This window comes from Protopterus annectens, chromosome 3.part1 (assembly GCF_019279795.1).
Source record: "Protopterus annectens isolate FY-2018-M chromosome 3.part1, PAN1.0, whole genome shotgun sequence".
NCBI classification, from domain to species: Eukaryota; Metazoa; Chordata; order Ceratodontiformes; family Protopteridae; genus Protopterus; species Protopterus annectens.
In genome coordinates this window covers 518,615,953-518,634,438 of record NC_056732.1, presented here as the reverse complement: position 1 = coordinate 518,634,438, position 18,486 = coordinate 518,615,953, and the positions used below count along the sequence as shown (strand labels likewise).

The 18,486-nt window shown below is 40.2% G+C and overlaps 1 protein-coding gene across 1 annotated transcript in view; it reads left to right on the top strand.

Moving 5' to 3' along the window:
* The window catches only part of LOC122798197 (tetratricopeptide repeat protein 21B-like), a 1,733,894-nt gene that overhangs the window by 552,333 nt on the left and 1,163,075 nt on the right, over positions 1–18,486 (top strand). The window contains exon 7 of the mRNA XM_044066946.1: positions 11,216–11,300. Coding sequence (XP_043922881.1) covers positions 11,216–11,300 — 85 coding nt within the window. The remainder of the gene's footprint in view (positions 1–11,215; positions 11,301–18,486) is intronic.

The following is an 18,486-nucleotide window of genomic DNA, read 5'->3' as shown; positions in this document are numbered from 1 at the left end:
ACAGGAGGTTTTATATGAATTCATTAAGGAATTATTTATTTGGCTGTATGTACAGTATGTAATTCATTTTATATTGGTAAGAGTGAGAGACCTCTTAAAAAAAGAATATATGAACACCTGTATGAAATGAGGACTAAAAAAGAAAGTAATGCCCTTTTTAAACACTCTAACCAATGTGCAAAAGCAAAGTTCCAATTTTTTGTTTTGGAAGTGGTGGATGTTGATCCTAGAGGTGGCATGTGGGAGACTAGGGTAGAATACAGGGAGCTTTTTTGGCAAATTACATTAGAGGCAACAAAGCCCCCTGGTTTAAATGATATCATCTCCCTGGGACCCGTACTTAAACTGAGGGCAGCAAAACTTTAACAATTAGACCTTAGAACATGTAATAACTCTTTTATCTTATTTTAGAAAAGCCTCAATCATTTTATTAATAATACATATATTCATATACACCTTTTATTATTAAGTTATTTTAGTATGTTTGTTAAATGTTTCATGTATAATAGATCAATGTTATTTAGTTATTGAGGAATTTTACTACTAGATTTTGGTAGATTCAATATAAACTTTCTTAAAAAGTTTGCCACTTTTAAGCTGAATGTGTGTGTGTGATTTTTGAACACTAATTGGTTTTTTTTATATATAAGGCATTAGGGGGGCTAAATGTTTTGATGAAGTTGTGTGCTAAAAACGTGTGAATAAATAAAAAAAAACACAACAAACAAACTATTCTCTATTAATATTGTAGCAGTCTGTCTTGAAAAGCATTATTTTGAGCAGTAACAGCATTGAGTGAATTACACACTTAAACCAGGAGGGTATTTTCAGTGCCTGTTGTTTCGTTTGTGTCCTTTGTCTGAACCCTAAAGATGTCCCAATTATGTTGTATTATGTTGTATTATGTCCCTAATGCTGTCAAAATGTATGTTATATGGCAATATTAGATCTCTTTGAAAATTTACTATGTTCCTCTTACCATTCATGGTAACTAAATCATCATTTGTCCCAAGTAGTGGCTTAAAAATGACTTCCTGTCTTTTCCTAATGACCTCCCAAAAATATTATCCAGGAATATAGCTGGATACCCTCCATTGGTCAACATATCCTTCAAAATTGCACATCGTTCATCACCACAAAAACACAGACTGAAGCAAATCAAACCCACTGATATGGGGGTCTTCATCCCCCACACCCCCAACTAATTTATTTATTATTTTTTTTATTTTACATTTGTTGACCGGACTAGTCTAACTGGATATATGTCCATTTTCGGTAGAATCCCGAGGAGAAAAGCTCTGAGACAAAAATGTTATACATACATAGAGTCCATAAAAACAGAGGTACAACACAAACAAATTACATAAGTATAGCAACAGCTTAGCAAAAACTTTTAAAAATCAGTTTTAGGTTAGACATAGAAGACAGATTGTTATATTACAGCTGTATTAAGAAAAAAAATAACAAAAGACATTTACTGTACATGAGTTTTCTCAGGATCGCAAGGCAGTCAAAAAGCAGTCAGACAACTAAAATTTCTGATTCAAGGACAATGTGGAGCATAGAGAAAATATCATAAAAAGTTTTTAGTTGTGAGGTAATTAGACAAATAGGAGAGTTAGTATCAGTCAGGATTAGAGCAGGGGCAGAGCCATTGTTTTTTAATGAGGATTTTCAATTGTTTCTTGAAAAGGTTGGTGGAAGTCAGGGATGTTATTTCTCTTGGAAGTTTGTTCCAAGTATTGCCAACAGCATTTGAGAACAGGCAGTCACCGGATTTGTTGTTGGATTTTATGGTGGCTACTTGTAGCTTTTTTGCGGATCTTAGGGTTGGTAAATTTTTATAGGAGTTAAAGAGGTTACAGAGTATGGGAGTATTTGTAGGATGATGTACGATCTTGTGGATAAAAATGAGTTGCTGGAAAATATACCAACTCCAAGATCGCACTACAGTGGAGAAAGGGCAAAATTCACCATGGTGGCCAAGTGGTTCTTTTCCCATAGCAAAATTTCGGGGTTCCGAGTGTTCGTTGTTGTGAGGTTTTGGTAATTTTGTCTCTGTCTTGTCAGATTTGGTAATATGGGATTTCAGTCTTTATATGTATTATTCTGTCTTATTACAGTGTGTTCTTTTGCTGTACTTTGCACTGTATTGTTTACCACGCTGGTTATTTTTTGTACTACCTGTTACTGACTGATATGTTGGATAAACCGAGAGGTTTCAAGAAATGCACTTCTTGTGGGCATAAAGTTCTGAATTCAGATGCCCTCAAGGAGTGCTTTTGCTGTCTCACAGCCAGCCACTTGGATAATTGTTGCACTATATGTTTTACTTTTAACCCAAGGGCCTTGGCTGACTGACACAACAAGTTGATCATGAAAGGTCTTCTACCTGCTAGTTCCACTCCATCTTCCTCAAACCCCACTAAAGTTGCTAAGTCTGTTCCATTGGAGCACAGAAAATGCTCCCCACCAAAATCCCCTAGGACTTTGTTGGAGCCACCTACTAAAAGTAGAAAAATCTCAGATTTGACATTGCCGGATCAAAAGACCTGCTCTTCAGATCCAAAATCCTCTGATCCAAAATCTTCAGATCTGATAGTCATATCAGCCAATCAAATGACACCTACCTCAGATCCTAGGTCCACAGATCCAAAGCCTACTACCTCTCAAAAAAGTCATAGACCAGAGTATGTGATTAAACCTATTTCTCCTACTCTGCGATCTCCATTGTTACAAACTCCTAAAAAATATTCAGGACCACAATCCACTACATCTTCCAGTCCTCCAGAAGTTTATCAGAAGTGGATGCCAGAGTCCCAGGATCCGAAATCCCCAAGAAGTCCAGAATCAGATCCGATGAAGATTTTTTTCTACAACTGCGATGGTATCCCTGACTAGTTCTGCTCTGATACCCTTGGATCGGAACAGGTCCCAGAGCCAAAGTGTTGGCATTGGATCCGTGAGGCTGGAATTGACTCTGATGTTGTTGAATCTGTCCCTGCTCCTTCAAGCCTTGTCCCTTTACAGTTCAGGTCTGGTTATATCCTAAAAGCACAGATCCAACAGTAGTTGTGATCTGCCTGTGCTGGGAGCATCGGCTCCAGTTCAGGTGGTTACAGCTTCTCCAGGTCTGTCTACCTTTGAGATTAAGAAAAGGGCTTTTTCTCTCTCTAGAGAACCACCTTCTCATTGTTCAGATCCAGCCCCTATTTCCCTAATCAGATCTGAGCTCTGAGTCAATCAGGCATACTCCACAGGGACAGCCAGTTCCAACAAGTTTCCAAGCAGTTCCTGAACATCCCACAGAAAAAATCCATTGAAAGAGAAATGTGCAAGATGGAGGCACATAGACATCCTACTGGAATCCCTCATGGAGGTTACCGATTTTTTTGAAGGAGAATGGTCCCCCAGATCACCACCAGATGATATCTCCTTCTAAGACATATTAGAGATCCTCAGACAAAAAGGTGGTTGGTCATCCAAAAAAATCCTCTCCAGAAGAATTGGTATTTTTGGAAGTTTTTGGTTCTGGCCTATCTATGTCTTTGGTTACTCCCCCAGCAGATGAACTCATTCATAGTTTCCCACTGGATTTGGAAGGTGCCAGATACCTTTGAAACTATCATAAAGGGACCCGACAAATTTCTAGCCCCTCCCAAAGATGGACCCACTGGAACAAAGGAGTCCCAGTAGATGCTATGGTAATGGCAGCAGCCATTAAGAAAGAGCTAGAAGATCAGAGCTCTTCTGTCCATCCTCCAAAGGAGTCTAGGACATTGGACAGATTTGGAAAGTGAGTCTTTGCCTCAGTGAACTTCACTTTGAGGTCTCTTAATTACCTGCCACACTTCGCAAGGCTTCAGAGAGATTTGACCAAGGAACTTTCAATAGTCTGTTGGAGTCCATGTCTGTAGAAGATTTCAAAAGAATGTACTCTCAAATGGCCGGTCTATTGTCTCCTCTCTTGAAACCTTCATCAAGGTTAATTTCTTATACAGCTGAGGGCACCTCATGAGTGGCTGGTTCAGGTGTTGCCATAAGAAGACATGCCTGGGTGTAGCTATGCAACTTTGTGGAGCCCTGTAAGACGTCCATCATTAATGCCCCCTTCTATGGCACATCCTTATTTGGGCCATCAGTAAAATATATGCTTAAATGCAGTGAACAAGAAGGGAAGACTGTCTGCCATGGGTATCAAATTTTCTACCCTTCAACAGACTTTCTCCAGGAATGAGACACAGATTTCTGGGTGCTTAAAATAATATCCAGAGGTTATTCCATTGCATTTTTTCAACTTCCTGTTCATAAAAGGAAGAAACTTCCTAACATTCCACCCATTCAGAGGAAAATGGTAGCATAAAAAATTCAAAAGCTGCTAAACAAAAGAGTCATCCAAGAGGTCCCACCAGAACAAATAGGATTCAGAACTTACTCACACTTCTTTTTAGTGCCAGAAAAGATGGGGGACCTCAGACCAATTTTGTATCTCAGCAATTTGAACCAGTATGTAAATAAGTCAAAGTTTTGAAAGGTCACAGTTCAGACCCTTCTGTCATGTCTTCAAAAGGATGATTTGATGTGCTGTATAGATCTTTAGCATGCATACTATCACATCAAAATAAACAGGCATTTATGCTTTCAGCTAGGAGCCAGTGATTACCAATTCAAAGCCCTGCTCCTTTGGACTCACCACAGCCCCCAGGGTGTTTACTAAATCCATAGCAGTAGTAGCTGCTTATCTGATACTCAAAGGATTCTGAGTGTTTCCATATCTGGATGACTGCCTCCTTACCTCCCTCTCCAAGCATCTTCTCCAACAGTCCAGGGACTATTTGCTTCAGACTTGTCAGTTACTGGGGATAACAATAAATTATGCCAAATCAATCTTGACACCAGTCCAGAGCCTGGAGGTCATGGGTACACATCTGAATACAACACAGAAAGCATCACTACCAATTCATTGTTAATCAACTCTCAGGAATCAGGTCCATCTGCTTGTTTCCCACCCATATCCTCAGCCAGATCAGTTCTTCAAGCACTAGGATCCATGACAGCAACCATTGTGTTACTTCCTTTAACATGATTCTTTATATATGTCCAACAATGGATTGTAGCTGTTCAATGGACTATTCTTCAACAACCCCTATCCTTTCCAGTCTAACTTAATCCTGTTTGTAAATATTACATCAGCTGGTGGATCCAGTCAAACAACATTCACCTAGGATAACCTTTTATTCTACCACCCGAATGTCCACAGTGACTATGGATGCCTACCAACTGGGGTGGGGGGCATTTTCTGGGAAGGATGGGCCAAGGCACATGGTTCCCACAAGAGACCAGTCTGCACATCAATGTACTAGAAATGAGTGCAGTCCTTATAGCATTGCAGGTCTTTCAAAATGCTCTTCCTCTAGGGACTATTATGATTCAGACTGAAAACATGTCTGTGGCCTTGTACATCAGTAAACATGGAGTAAATCAATCGTATCCCCTGTGTAGATAGGCCATGAGAATGTGGGAAAGGGCAATCTCCTCAGACCGCTTTCTACTTAGAATGCACATACCAGGAAATGCGTTAGTGACTCCGATGCCCCACCACTGGACCGGTAATCAAGAAGCCTCAATCCTCACCACTGGCACTATTGGGGGACATACACTGACAGGATGACAGGTACACACACACACACACACACACACACACACACACACACACACACACACACACACACACACACACACACACACACACACACACTATTTCTAGATGCAGCTCTCTGCATCAAGTGCAATTTCTCTTAAGAGCACACAGAGACCATAGTCAGTCCGGGGCTGGTTTCTCCCTCTTTCTCGATATCCCCAATAAGACTCCCCACTGGCACAGCTATAGAGATGAAATCTCAGCTGAGTGGCCAAGCCAAGACCTCCAGCACCCTCTCTGTCCAACCAATGCTTTCTATCCCTGCCCAAGTAGCTGACACACACACACACTCTTTGAGGTTTGATTTATACACACACCTGGGAAAGGCTGGCACAGGTTTACTAGCTATGCCCCCTTTTGCCCAGACTATAAGGTAGTTATCACTGCCACCAGCCAGCTCCTTATCAGCTACTTTAAGGCCCTTAAGTAAGAGTGTCCAATTTTACTGTGTAATGTTACTATTAATGCAAATGGTAGTTTGATCAAGACCAAGGCTATTAGGAGTGGCCCACAGTGCCACCAAATAAATATGCAAGTAGTTCCAGAACTTAAATATCTCTAGACAGATCAACCACAATGGAATATTTAAATGTATTTAATAATAAATAATAAAAGAACTAGACAATACTAAATATATATTTACAGTGACACCAGAGTTCAAAATCACAGGAAATATTTAAAAAAACTTTGCAGGACAGTCTCAAATAAATATGTCTAAGCTAAGCTTTGCTATATTCCTGACTATTTTTAAGAGAATTACTATACCTTAGTTAACTTGCTTACAGAGCAAGGCAAATGTGGCGAGTGGATCTTGATGTTGTCAGGTCAAAGACGGAATAGAGAATGCTGTGTCTCTTTCAGAGAGTTCTCAAATTAATATCTCAAATATTACTGCTGGACTAGCTTGCAGAATGACATCATTTCTTGTCATCTGACTTCTAGTCCCCAGGCCCAAAACAACCATTGATGGCAACTGGTAGCATTTAGCATCTACCTGTAAAAATGCATTGACAAGGGCTTTTCCTCAGATCTTTGGCAAATGCTGGAAGTCATAAAACACTTCCAAGATAATACAGAAGGCCTCTCAGCATAAACTGTGTATTGCCGGCCTAGTTTATAAAGTAATTTAATTTCAGCTATTTTTCTAAAATATACTAGACTGAGGTTAACCTCCTGTATCCCAGTGTCCACTGTTAAGATACATACAGCTAAGCAGTTACAATAGTGTATGTACATTTCTGTTCTTTTCCAGTAGGGTACACTGTGGATAAATTTTAAGCATAAGTGCTTTATAAAATATCCTTTCAACACACATGCCTGTACAAACCTAGTTTTGATATATACATGCCATACAGTTCTAATGCATCTGCAACACAAGCATCCTATATGAATCATATTGACATTCACAAATGACATATAATTATTTGGAAAATTCCAGATAGCTGGGCTGGCAATATCTCCTTTCATCACAGCGATAGATTAAGCAGATCCATTCTGATGCCTCACAAGTGGTCTCTCAATCAGTCTGTGACGGAAAGGATTTTCTGTCACTGGTGCCAACCTTGCTGCAACCTCTTTGCATCCCCCCCGCCACAAGAAGTACAGCAGGTACTTCACTCATATCCTCCGTCATGGGGGTCATCGAGAGATGTTGTAGTCCACATTTGGCCCTCTGGTCTTTTTTATGCTTATCCCTCTCTTTCCTTGGTTCCCAAAGTTTTGCAGAAAGCAAGTCAGCTGAAAAGCTCAGTCATCCTCATTGCCCTCTTCCGGCGTAGAAAAGTATGGTTCCCCTTTCCATGGCCTCACCTTTGTTATCCCCCGTAGATACTGGAGCCATCTCCAGATTTCCTCTCACACCCATCAAGAATAAAGCATCCCAATATCCAGGCGGTTTGTCTAACTGCATGGTTTCTCCATTTCCAGTAATACTTAGCCCAGGTCTTTTTCCCCTGTATGTACCATTATTTTATTTTTACAAAAAGACTCTACAAAGAAAGATTATAAGAGCAAGTGGAACAGATTCTCCCTTTGGGCCTTGAAAAATGAGGTTGATCCCTTTTCTGCTTCATTTTCTGCAGTACTTGAATTTTGACAATTCTTTTTAAAGAAGGAGTTAGTTTTTCTGTGATTAAGTTACAATTAGCAGCCATCTCTAATTTTTATACAGGAGACAAAAAATATTCCTTGGCTTCTTCCAAATTATGCAATCATTTCTAAAAGGCATTTTCCTTCTCAGACCACCAATAAAGGATCCTTCACCTCACTGGGATCTGACCATTGTGCTACAAGGTCTAACTGAGAAGCCTTTTGAACCTTCAGCTAAAACTGATCTAAAATTCCTTTCATGGAACGCAGTTGTCTTAGTAGCCATTTCTTCTGCAAAGAGGATATCTGAACTCTAGGCTACTTCTTCAAAGATCCCTTACATTATTTTCTATAAAGATAGGGTCACCTTATGGACAAACCCTTCCTTTTTACCTAAAGTAGCCTCTGAATCTAATATTAACCAATCTATTCATTTATCAGTCTTCTTCCCAATTTTTTTAAATAAAGGACAATACATGCCTCATCTCTTGATGTACACAGACAATTACACTTTTATCTTCATAGATAAAGCAAATCTGACAATCAGATCAACTATTTGTTTCCTTTTCACCAAAAAGACTGAGTTACCCAGTTTCTAAAGTCACTTTAGTCAAATGGATTACTGTTTGCATTTTTTTGATCTATTCAACAAGGTATTCCCCTACCAAAACCACCCAAGGTTCATTCAACCAGATCCATGGCTGCTCCATCTGCTTTCTGCTCAGGAACATTTATTGATGATATATGTATAGCAACCACGTAGTCCAGTGCTCATACCTTTGTTACTTATTGCAAATTGGATCTTGTATCCTGAAATAGAGCCGCCTTTGGTTCAGCGGTACTCAGGCATATCCTTCCTTGATGGCCACCCAAGGTCAATGTAGCTGCGGACTCTGTCCCACGTGTTAAGAAAGAATGAAAAGGACAACATCATATTTAAAAGTTATGTACTCACTGTAACTAAGCATCTGCGTTGTCCATTTTCATTCTTCCTGAACTTCCCTCCCATCTATCTCCCATCCTTAAATCTTCTGGAGAAACCTGTTGAACTGTTGTTTGGAACTTACAGTTCTGAATTTGAGCCCTTCTTTTTTTTCTTTCAACTATTCCTGTCTCTGTCTAGCTATAGAGACCGTATGGCAACAAAGTCGATCTGAAGTAATGGGGATGGACTAAGGCATTATGGGCACAGGGAGGATCTTGAGAGTTGGATCCAAAATCTGGAGTATGCGACCAAGTTGGATCCAAGGATCGGATCTGAACCCATGTGATGAGGAAGAATGAAAATGGACAACACAGATGCCTAGTTATGGTGAGTACACAACTTTTAATTACTCATGCTAAAGTGCATGCAACAGCCTGTGTTCCCACTTACACTGATTTCTGTCTGTTCTTTTCTTCTCTCTATTCCCCTCCCAGATGTGAAAAACAGATTGTATGCTTCCAGAAAACATTAACTTTTAGCCCTAAGAAAAGTGCACTGGCTATCTTTAAATAAAACTAAACTGTTCACTGTTCTATTAAATACATTAAAGTATCAAGGCTACTAAGGAGCTTGCTATATCTTATTCACTTCCCGTAATATCAAACTTTATTTTTCACTGAACTGCTTACCATTGTACCTTTAAATTTTGCATTTCCCTCAGCAAATAATGCTCAGTACTTTCAAGATTAATTGCCTCCAGCTGCAGACAGTTTGTCTCCACTTAAAAGTAGTCAGCAATGAATCTTTGTAAATTTCACTGAGAACAGAATGTGTTACTGCCTTCAGCTGTAGACTTCTTAATTCCCACTGAACATTTGCTGAAGCTAAGATATTGATCAGTGTGCAGCCATCTTGGAAGTGCTTGAGCTATAATTGCTGGGGCCTGATCTGACCCTTCTCTTATGAATTGCTACCACTGCAGTCTGTCATTGTGGATCAGGGATGTGTCCACACTGTAACATTTTGTTTAATGTGATGCTCTCTGCTGAAGTTTATATCAATAAAAAAAGTTAAATGCAACCCCTTCCCTCCTATAGTGCATCTGCTCACATGGGCGCGCGCACACACACACACACACACACACACACACACACACACACACACACACACACACACACACACACACACACACACACACACTAAAGTGCCTCCTTTTTTAGTAAGTTGTATGCCCTAATTAATCAGTGCATTGTATACCAGTCTTACTATGGTTTCATGCCCTTCATATCTTCTTACTTATAGGCAACAAGCCATCTCTCACTTACTGTGGCAGAGGAGATATTCCTCTGAAATCCTTTGCATCCTCTCTGTATTTACTGACATTTCCTTATCCACTTCCTTTTGAGTACTAAAATATGTTGGTCATGCTAAAAGAGTCACCTTAAATTATAGGAAAGAGTGTTAACGCAAATTCTAAATTTCCTGATGACTTTTTTTATTAACTATACAAATCTGCGGGTTGTCAGATGTTACTAAGGGTATGAGAGTGGATGCCACAGAACTTCAGAAAAATCAAACTGAGGAGGGAGGCATAGCATGATTGCACAATAGAGGGAGCAGATGATGAAGAGTAAACAGAAAGAGATACAAAGAAAAGCAGGAAAGGACAAGCAGACTTGGTTCCATTGGTATATCATCTTAGCAGATAAGCTTGTGATGGTGGGCCATGAAGCGGGTAGTAATGCTGTGTGATTTTAATCTGCCAGAGATGGACCATGATGTCAGAAAATATAGTTAGCATGTGCAGTCCTGTTTGGTTCTAGTACTCACAGGGCTGTAGATGGGTTGATGCACATCTGTAATCATTATCAGTGGTGAGGTGGATGCATTGTCATTAAGGGTAGAAATATAAAAGATTACAAGGAGCTATAACAATGAAGAATTCTGCAATAGGTCTGACATTTGTAGGGTAAAGTGGCTGAGTGAAACTGAAGGAATGGCAGTGAAACTTTGTTAATACTTTGGTTAAATCTGAGTGATATGGGAAAGCATGAATTTGGTGCAGGAAAGGGATATTCAGGAAGAGGACCCTTTTGTTTTTAAAAAGGGTAAATGGCTGTAAGCAAGACAAAGAGGTAGGTAAGGAATGGGAATGTGGCAAAAAAGGAGGCAGCAGCAACAGTGATATAAAGAAGACTGGCAGTTATTGTATTTAGGAAGACAGAAAATTTAAAATTATGGCAATAGCAATTTTATGACTACAACTATATTTTTTTCATTTCCCTATATATATATATATATATATATATATATATATATATATATATATACGTATTTTGGTTTACTGTAAACCATTTAATCTTTGCTTAGATATGCAAGACCTGTAGCACAGATGGTCCAAGCACTGTTTGACTAAAGATGCATTATAATTGATTAGTTAAACTATATGTTTATGTTAATTACTTGCATGTTACCAGCTGAAACATGTATTCTTTTTAAAGGATTTGTCAGAGATACCCTACCTGCCTGGATGCCTTGCAGATGTTAGCTGTTTACAGTATGTCAAGGAAGGGACATCTGTCACAGGTAAGTTAGACAGCGACCAAAGAATTAATTTCAAAACACAATATTTTTTTTCAGATTATGTAACTATACCACTTCAGTTTAAGTAACAAGACTAAATCCTATAAGCTTAGGCTGTCAGTCTGTAAACCCTGTCACCAGCTGTAACATCTGTTGTAGATGCTGCTATTTCCACTATTTGCAGAATTTCCAGAAAATTCAAAGTGTGATGCATTTAAATTCAGCAAAATAAGTTAGCATTGAATTGCGGTGACACTTCACTATCTGATCTAACAGAGGTATGTATTATGAATATTTTCCTTCTCCACATATCTGCTTGAGCTTGCCTAACTGCTACGTTTGGACAAATTATACTGTGTGTGTGTTATTATGAAGATATCAGCAGAAGCATTTCTGTTCTCATCTGAGTCATCCTTTATGTTGCAGCTAGCCCTGATGTTGCTACCTCTCTCCATTACTTACCACCCATTCCAGCATCATGAAGCAAACTTTTGAACTATGCTGCATCATTCCCATTTCAGTACCTTTCAGGATCCCAACATCCTCACCAAGAAATAATATTTTCTTAAGTCAGTTTTGTTGCAGATGCCTTCCAAATGCCACAGATGCATATCCTTCCCCATCTGATGTTTTTCATTTTCACTGCTGCAGTGGTCTGTGGGTAGTGTCCTGCCAAGAACATAGCACCCACCAGCTTGCCAAAGCTCTTAATTCCCTTCTCTCTTGCTCACTCTGGCTGCTGATAGGCTGCACCCTTTTGGATGGAAATATATCAGCAACCTGAGTGAGGTAAATATTTAGAATCTTCCTGTCTCCTCAAGGAGAGGCATCTTTCTGGCTCCAAAGGAACACCAGTTGGTCAAAAGCTTTTTACCTAACAGGCAAGACCCCATTTGGTGACCCCTTCCTCTCATAAATATTTGTATTGAATATTTATGGTATTTTTTTCTGATCTACCTTAACATTTAAAAAAGAAAAAAGCTATTTGCAGTATTCCACCTTAAGAATATACCGGCTTTTGTCTTGGACATTTCATACATGCTTCTGCACTGCTTACTTGGCTTATTTTACAGTGTTGTGTAGAAAGCTATGATTTTATAAAAATATGAAATATTTGGGCTGTGCTTTTACAGTCAGAGTGCGTGTACTTCATGCCGTTACTGTTTTTAATGGAATTCAAGTGTTTCTTGTTTCTGAGGTAATAAATGTTCTGTGATATTTTTGACTAAAATTTAAGGTCTGATGACACAATTTCAGGGTGCTGCATGTGTTTACTAGTGCGGGAACATTTTTATTTTGGTCTTTGGGAAAGTGAATTGAACTGTTATGCATACTAGTGAATACTTACCTTTTTCCAGTGTTACTGAGCTTACTGTACCTGTAATAAAGTTTCTTCTCTGTCTACAGTATGGGTAATACTGCTGGTGCTACCTTTTCTACTCTGCTTGTATCTAAAAAGAAAAAAGAAAAAAAAACAAGTAAAATTATTTCCCAGTCTGTGGTTAGTGACTCTGCCATGGCCAAAGACAGTTCCACAGACAACGTACCTATTGCCTTGACTCCTGGTGTAACTTTAATGGCCACTATGGAACTGAGTGTTAGACAAGTCATCAAGTGGGTTTCCAGCACCTCCCACAGGAGTTGTCCAGGGAAAGAGACCTCTTGCCAGGTATAGTAGGCTGTCTCCAACCACTCTCCCATTAGGAATATTCTTAGAAAAAGAAGCAAAATTGTAATTACAGGACAGATGTTCCAGTTATTTTTGCATATACGTCAGATGTTATGCCTTGGCAAAAAGTGTTTTGCCATCAGTCAGTTCTGTGGGCCGTTTGCCTTTTCACGGTTCTATTGCAGGTATTGTCAGAGAATGTATGTATTTACAGATGATAAGGAATCTAACAGAGATGGGTGATTTCTTCTCAGAAATACATCACCCAAAACTCTGACACATCAGATAGTGAACCTGAAATTAATCCTAGACAAGTTTTTCCTTTACTGAAACTGTTGCTATACTCAGGGATGTTTTTGCTTGGGAGCAAACAGGGGCCCCCAAGAAATAGGCAGATTTTATGATCTATTAGAGAATGGAGTTCCTAATTCTTCACCTATTTCTCCCATTTTGCCAGCTCAAGAAGACACTTTTAAAGTTGACTTAAAGGCACAAGCCTCCAAATATAAAATGATAAGCAGTAACTTTGAGTTCAAATTGGCCACATCTACTACAATCATAAGGTCTTCTCACATATGTCTGCAATCTAAGGGGAAACACCCACATCTGTTCAGAACTAATGGTCAAGGACACCACATACACAAATGTGGTGGATATAGCCAATCTGCTGGCAGACAGGTTCATTGAAAACTTCACCCCTCTGTCCCCTCTTTCAGTAATCCAGGATATTCCCAGCACCTGCCCCCACCCCTTATCTCTAGGGAACCAGTCATTACTGCCCTCTCAAAGGCTAAAAACACAGCTTCCATGGGACCCGATAATATCCCAGGCTGGATCCTACATCAACTCAGGCAGGTACTCGCAGCATCATTAGGCACCCTATTCAACCTAAGCCTGAGTACCAGTTTCATCCCAATCTAGTAGAGGACGGCCACTATCATCCTTCTGCACAAAGGTGGAATGCCCACTGATCCAGGCAATTACAGACGCATCAGCCTAACTAGCCTGATTTGCAAGGCCATGGAATGCATTATCATGGACCACATTAACAAGGACTTCGGCAACCTCCAAATGCTTGATCCCAAGCAGTTTGGTTTTGTCAAGGGGAGATCATGCCTGTTAAATCTGGTAGATTTCTTTGAGTCAGTCACTAAAGCCATGGACGAGGGGAAGATGATGCATACTGCCTACCTTGACCTGGCCAAGGCCTTCGACACTATTCTCCACTCAGGCATAATAGAGGAACTATCCCAGCTTGGCATAAATCTGTATGTGACCAGATGGGTAGCTAACTGGCTCACTAGTAGAACTCAGTCAAAATAAGGGAAATTACCTCAAGTAGTAGACTCATAATGAGCAGCGTACCCCAGGGATTGGTCTTGGAGCCCTTGCTGTTTGGGATATACTTCTCCGAGGTGCAAGCCAAATCCAGAGGTCTATGGCTGACCAGGTTTGCAGATGACTGAAAGCTGGGCACTGTCAACAACTCCTCTAGTGATGTAGACAAGCCACAAGAGAATCTCACTCAGACAAATGACTGGTGCCAGAAACACGGCTTCAAACTAAGCGCCAAAAAAAGCATCATCATCCCCTTTGGGGAGAGTGACATCTCCACAAATTATCACATTAATAACAATGTCCTAAGCATATAAGCAGTTGTGAGGGACCTGGGCACCCAAGTTGACAGCAATCTAACCTTTGACCATCATGTTGCCTCTATTGCACAGATAGCTTTCTACTTGGCTCACCTCATCCGTAAGGGTATTTCTTCCTGGAACAAGGAAGTCATAACTTTCCTGTATTCCTCCCTTATCAGGCCCATCATCGAGTATAATGCCCCTTTTGGCATGTACCTTGCGAAGCACATGCAGCAGCTGGAGAGACCACATAGGTTCCTGCCCAGGAGAATCCAGGGCTTCAAAAATCTGTCAACATGGATAGGTTAAAAGTCCTGTCCCTCTACTCCATCTCATACAGACACCTCAGAGGTGATCTATGTCTGGCATACAGAGCAATCTCTGACCCCACCTTGATGAAATTGCTGCATATCCACAAGCCAAACTCCACTTGGGTCACCCACACGCAAAACCTCACTTTGGTCTGTGACATCAGTCTTGCTGGTGGGACAGATTTGTCTCCCAGAGACTACCCCATCTGTGGAATAGACTGCCTCTCCACGTCAAGCAGAGTACTTCATTATCCCTCTTTAAGAGAAACCTGGATGACTGGATGGAAATAGAAAATACATCCCTGGGATTCCACTTGTGTCCCTGCTGGACAGAGGCATCGGATGCTGACTTGTGGGAACATGGACTAATTTATTGTCTAGGCTTATAAGGGCCTCAGGGCCAGTAGCCTAATAACTTGCTATGATCCTATGTATAGGGTGTCTTCAGATTATCTTCTTCTTCTTTCGGCTTTTCCCGGTTAGGGGTCACCACAGCGGATCACCTGTTAGCTCATGATTGGCAGTAGAGTTTTTACAGTGTTGAGTTGCCAGCCCGATGCCCAACCTTCCACAGAAGGCACACACATGCACACACTCATACCTAGGGCCAGTTTAGAGTGTCCACTCTACCTACAGCATGTCTTTGGGATGTGGGAGGAAACCGGAGAACCCGGAGGAAACCCACGCGACCACAGGGAGGACATGCAGACTCCACACAGAAGGCACATCTTTATTCCCAGTTGTCAGCTGACCCAGCTGTAATATCTCTAGCAGCAACAGCTAACAAGAGATAATTGGCTTCATCTAACCCAGTTAGACAAGGTAAGAAACTATTTGATTAATCTATATTAGCTTTTAGATCTTGAATTTTTAGGGCTATATGGTGAAATTTATGCTAAAAATGTGATTATAGTATGGAAAAATTTGCTGCTTCATTATCTTCAGAAGGCAGGTCATATTTGAATCAGATTGTTTCTAACTTGACTTAAGTTTCTAAACATGTCCTGAGAAGTGTGTATGATTGTGCTAACACTGTATCTAGAGCTTCTGCTTCTTCTATAGTGTTGAGAAGATTTGTTTGGTTACACAATCAGATTTTTTTTTATTTGAAGTCTGAAATTCTTAATTCTCTACTTAGCTCACATCCATACCTCTCAATCTCTTAAAGCATAAAATCTGGACAAAGCCATAAATAATGGGGAGACAAAGGCCCAAAAATAGGGACACTTTTTAAGTATTGCTCTTACAAACTTAGAAAGTAGACAGAGTAACAAGTTTTGCATTATCATAATTTTTCTGAAGGGTATGGAATCTGAAATGCAAATTCCCATCATTATTTTCTGATTTCAACCCTCAATGATTTACCAGTGATATGCCAGAAAACCACCGACCAAAGATATGAGGCAAAAATTTGGACATTCTGCGAAAATCTGTACAGCTGAGAGGTACACTCACATCTGCTATTTGGGCATGCGGCTACACAGATCATTAAACAGTGGGATGATTGAGGTAAATTAATGCATGGAGTTTCTAGATTTTTAGGCACCCACATTCTAACCTAACAAAACTGATTCCCAATCCTTTAGAGGCCAGAAAAAAACAGAAATCCCAGCCTAATAAGCAGGCTCCCAAAAGAAAATGCCAGGAGGATAACTCTTCCAAACCGAGTTAAAGAAGTAACTTTCCCAGAAAGTCAAGCTTCAACAAATTAATGACTATGTCGGGAATCTGACTGTCTTACCAAAACCTCCTGCCCCAGTTTCCCTACCACTCTCACAGTGACTGACCCTCAACCCATTATTCTAGGGTCAGTCAGTTTCAGACAGATGGATGGTGAATGTGATTCAGGAAGGATTCATGTGGCAGTGGGTGGACTGTCTTTCTACTTTCAGGGGAATTACCCTCACATCTACCAAACCAGACAGACATGTTTCCACAAGTGCTACTACAGAAGTTAGAAGCAGGGGTCATAGAAGCAGTACCTTCAAATCACATGGTGAAAGGTTTGATTCCAGGATATTTTGGTACACTTGGAGATCCACGTTAGATTTGTCTTTTCACAACCTTTATGTGAAAATTCCAAAATTCAAGTTGTTGACCCTACAATCAGTGCTTGCACTGCTTACAGATCATTGTCTTGTGATAACACTAGATCTCAAAGATGCTTACCATCACATACCCATTGCTCACAGTTTCACGAAAATTATAAGGTTTACTGTCTCTGTGTCACATTATCATATCTCTATATTACCATTTGTGCTCTCCATTGCACCTTGAGTGTTCACAAAGTGCCAAGTCCCAGTGGAAGCTTAATGCAGATTGCAGTGCATCCACATTTTTCATATTTAGATGACTTGTTTATTTGTGCAGTCTTCTCCGAGATGATTAGAGTCATTAACAAAGGCATCCAACCTCCTGTCATGTCTGGGATTTCACTGAAACCTGCAAAAGTTTTGTTTGACACTCTCTCATGAAATTGTCTTTTTGGGATGTCTGATAGATACACTCAGCAAAAGGCATTCCTTCCATGAGAAGCGTAATGGCTTACCAGCAGTTATTTCTGAGTTTTTCTGAACATCTCCTGCAAGAGAATTTATCAGGATTCTCGGCCTTGAAAAATTCTTGGACCTAACACCTACACTCCTTGGACTTTTCAATTCCTGTGCTGGGGTTTAAAAAGCTAGAATTTCAGGGTTGAGGGTATCAAATGGCTCTCAATCTAAGACTACCTTTCTCTCATTCAACCCAAGTTCACTCTGTACAGACAGACTGTTCAGATTATGCTTGGGAAGCAGTTTCCATGGGAATAAAATTGAAAGGTCTGTAGGACTCTTCAGACAGGCTAAAGCACATAAGCATCAAAGATATGCTGGTAGTGATTCATATTTTGAAAGCTCTACACCATCTATAGGTGCTGGGCCCTTTACAGGTGGTTGTAGACAATGTCACAGTAATGTGGTGTCTTAACAAACAAAGGAATACAAAGTCATACCTTCTTTTCCAGTTGGCAAAGATGGCTTGGGAGTTGGCTGTTTAGTGTTCCCTGACTCTTTAGGCCTCCTACATTCTGTCAGAGCAAAACATTGTGTCAGACAGACTCAGCAGATCCGGGACAGACCATCATGAGTGGAAACTCAATAAAGGTGTGTTCCAGGGCTTGATCCAGATGTGGATAACACTTTAAGTAGATCTGCTCACATCTTTACAAAACAGACAACTAGAAAAAAATTCTGTTTGAGACATCCTTGCAGCCAAGCATGGAGAACAGATGTTCTGTCATTCCCTTGGTCTGGAATGTTCCTGTATGCTTTTCCACCCTTTCAAATGATTTCCTAGGTACTTTTACAGATTCAGAAAGAATTACTAAAAATCATTGCAGTGACTCCCTTTTGGCTCCAGAATTGGCTCTCCCTTCTTATGGAACTGGCCAAGGGCAATTACTTCAAGCTTCCTCACAGACTTGATCTGCTCACACAGTACAAGGATGTATGATACACCACAATATTAATCAACTAGAGCTGATGGCCTGGTTGATTCACTTTTAATACCTTTTAAGCACCTTTTCCATGAGG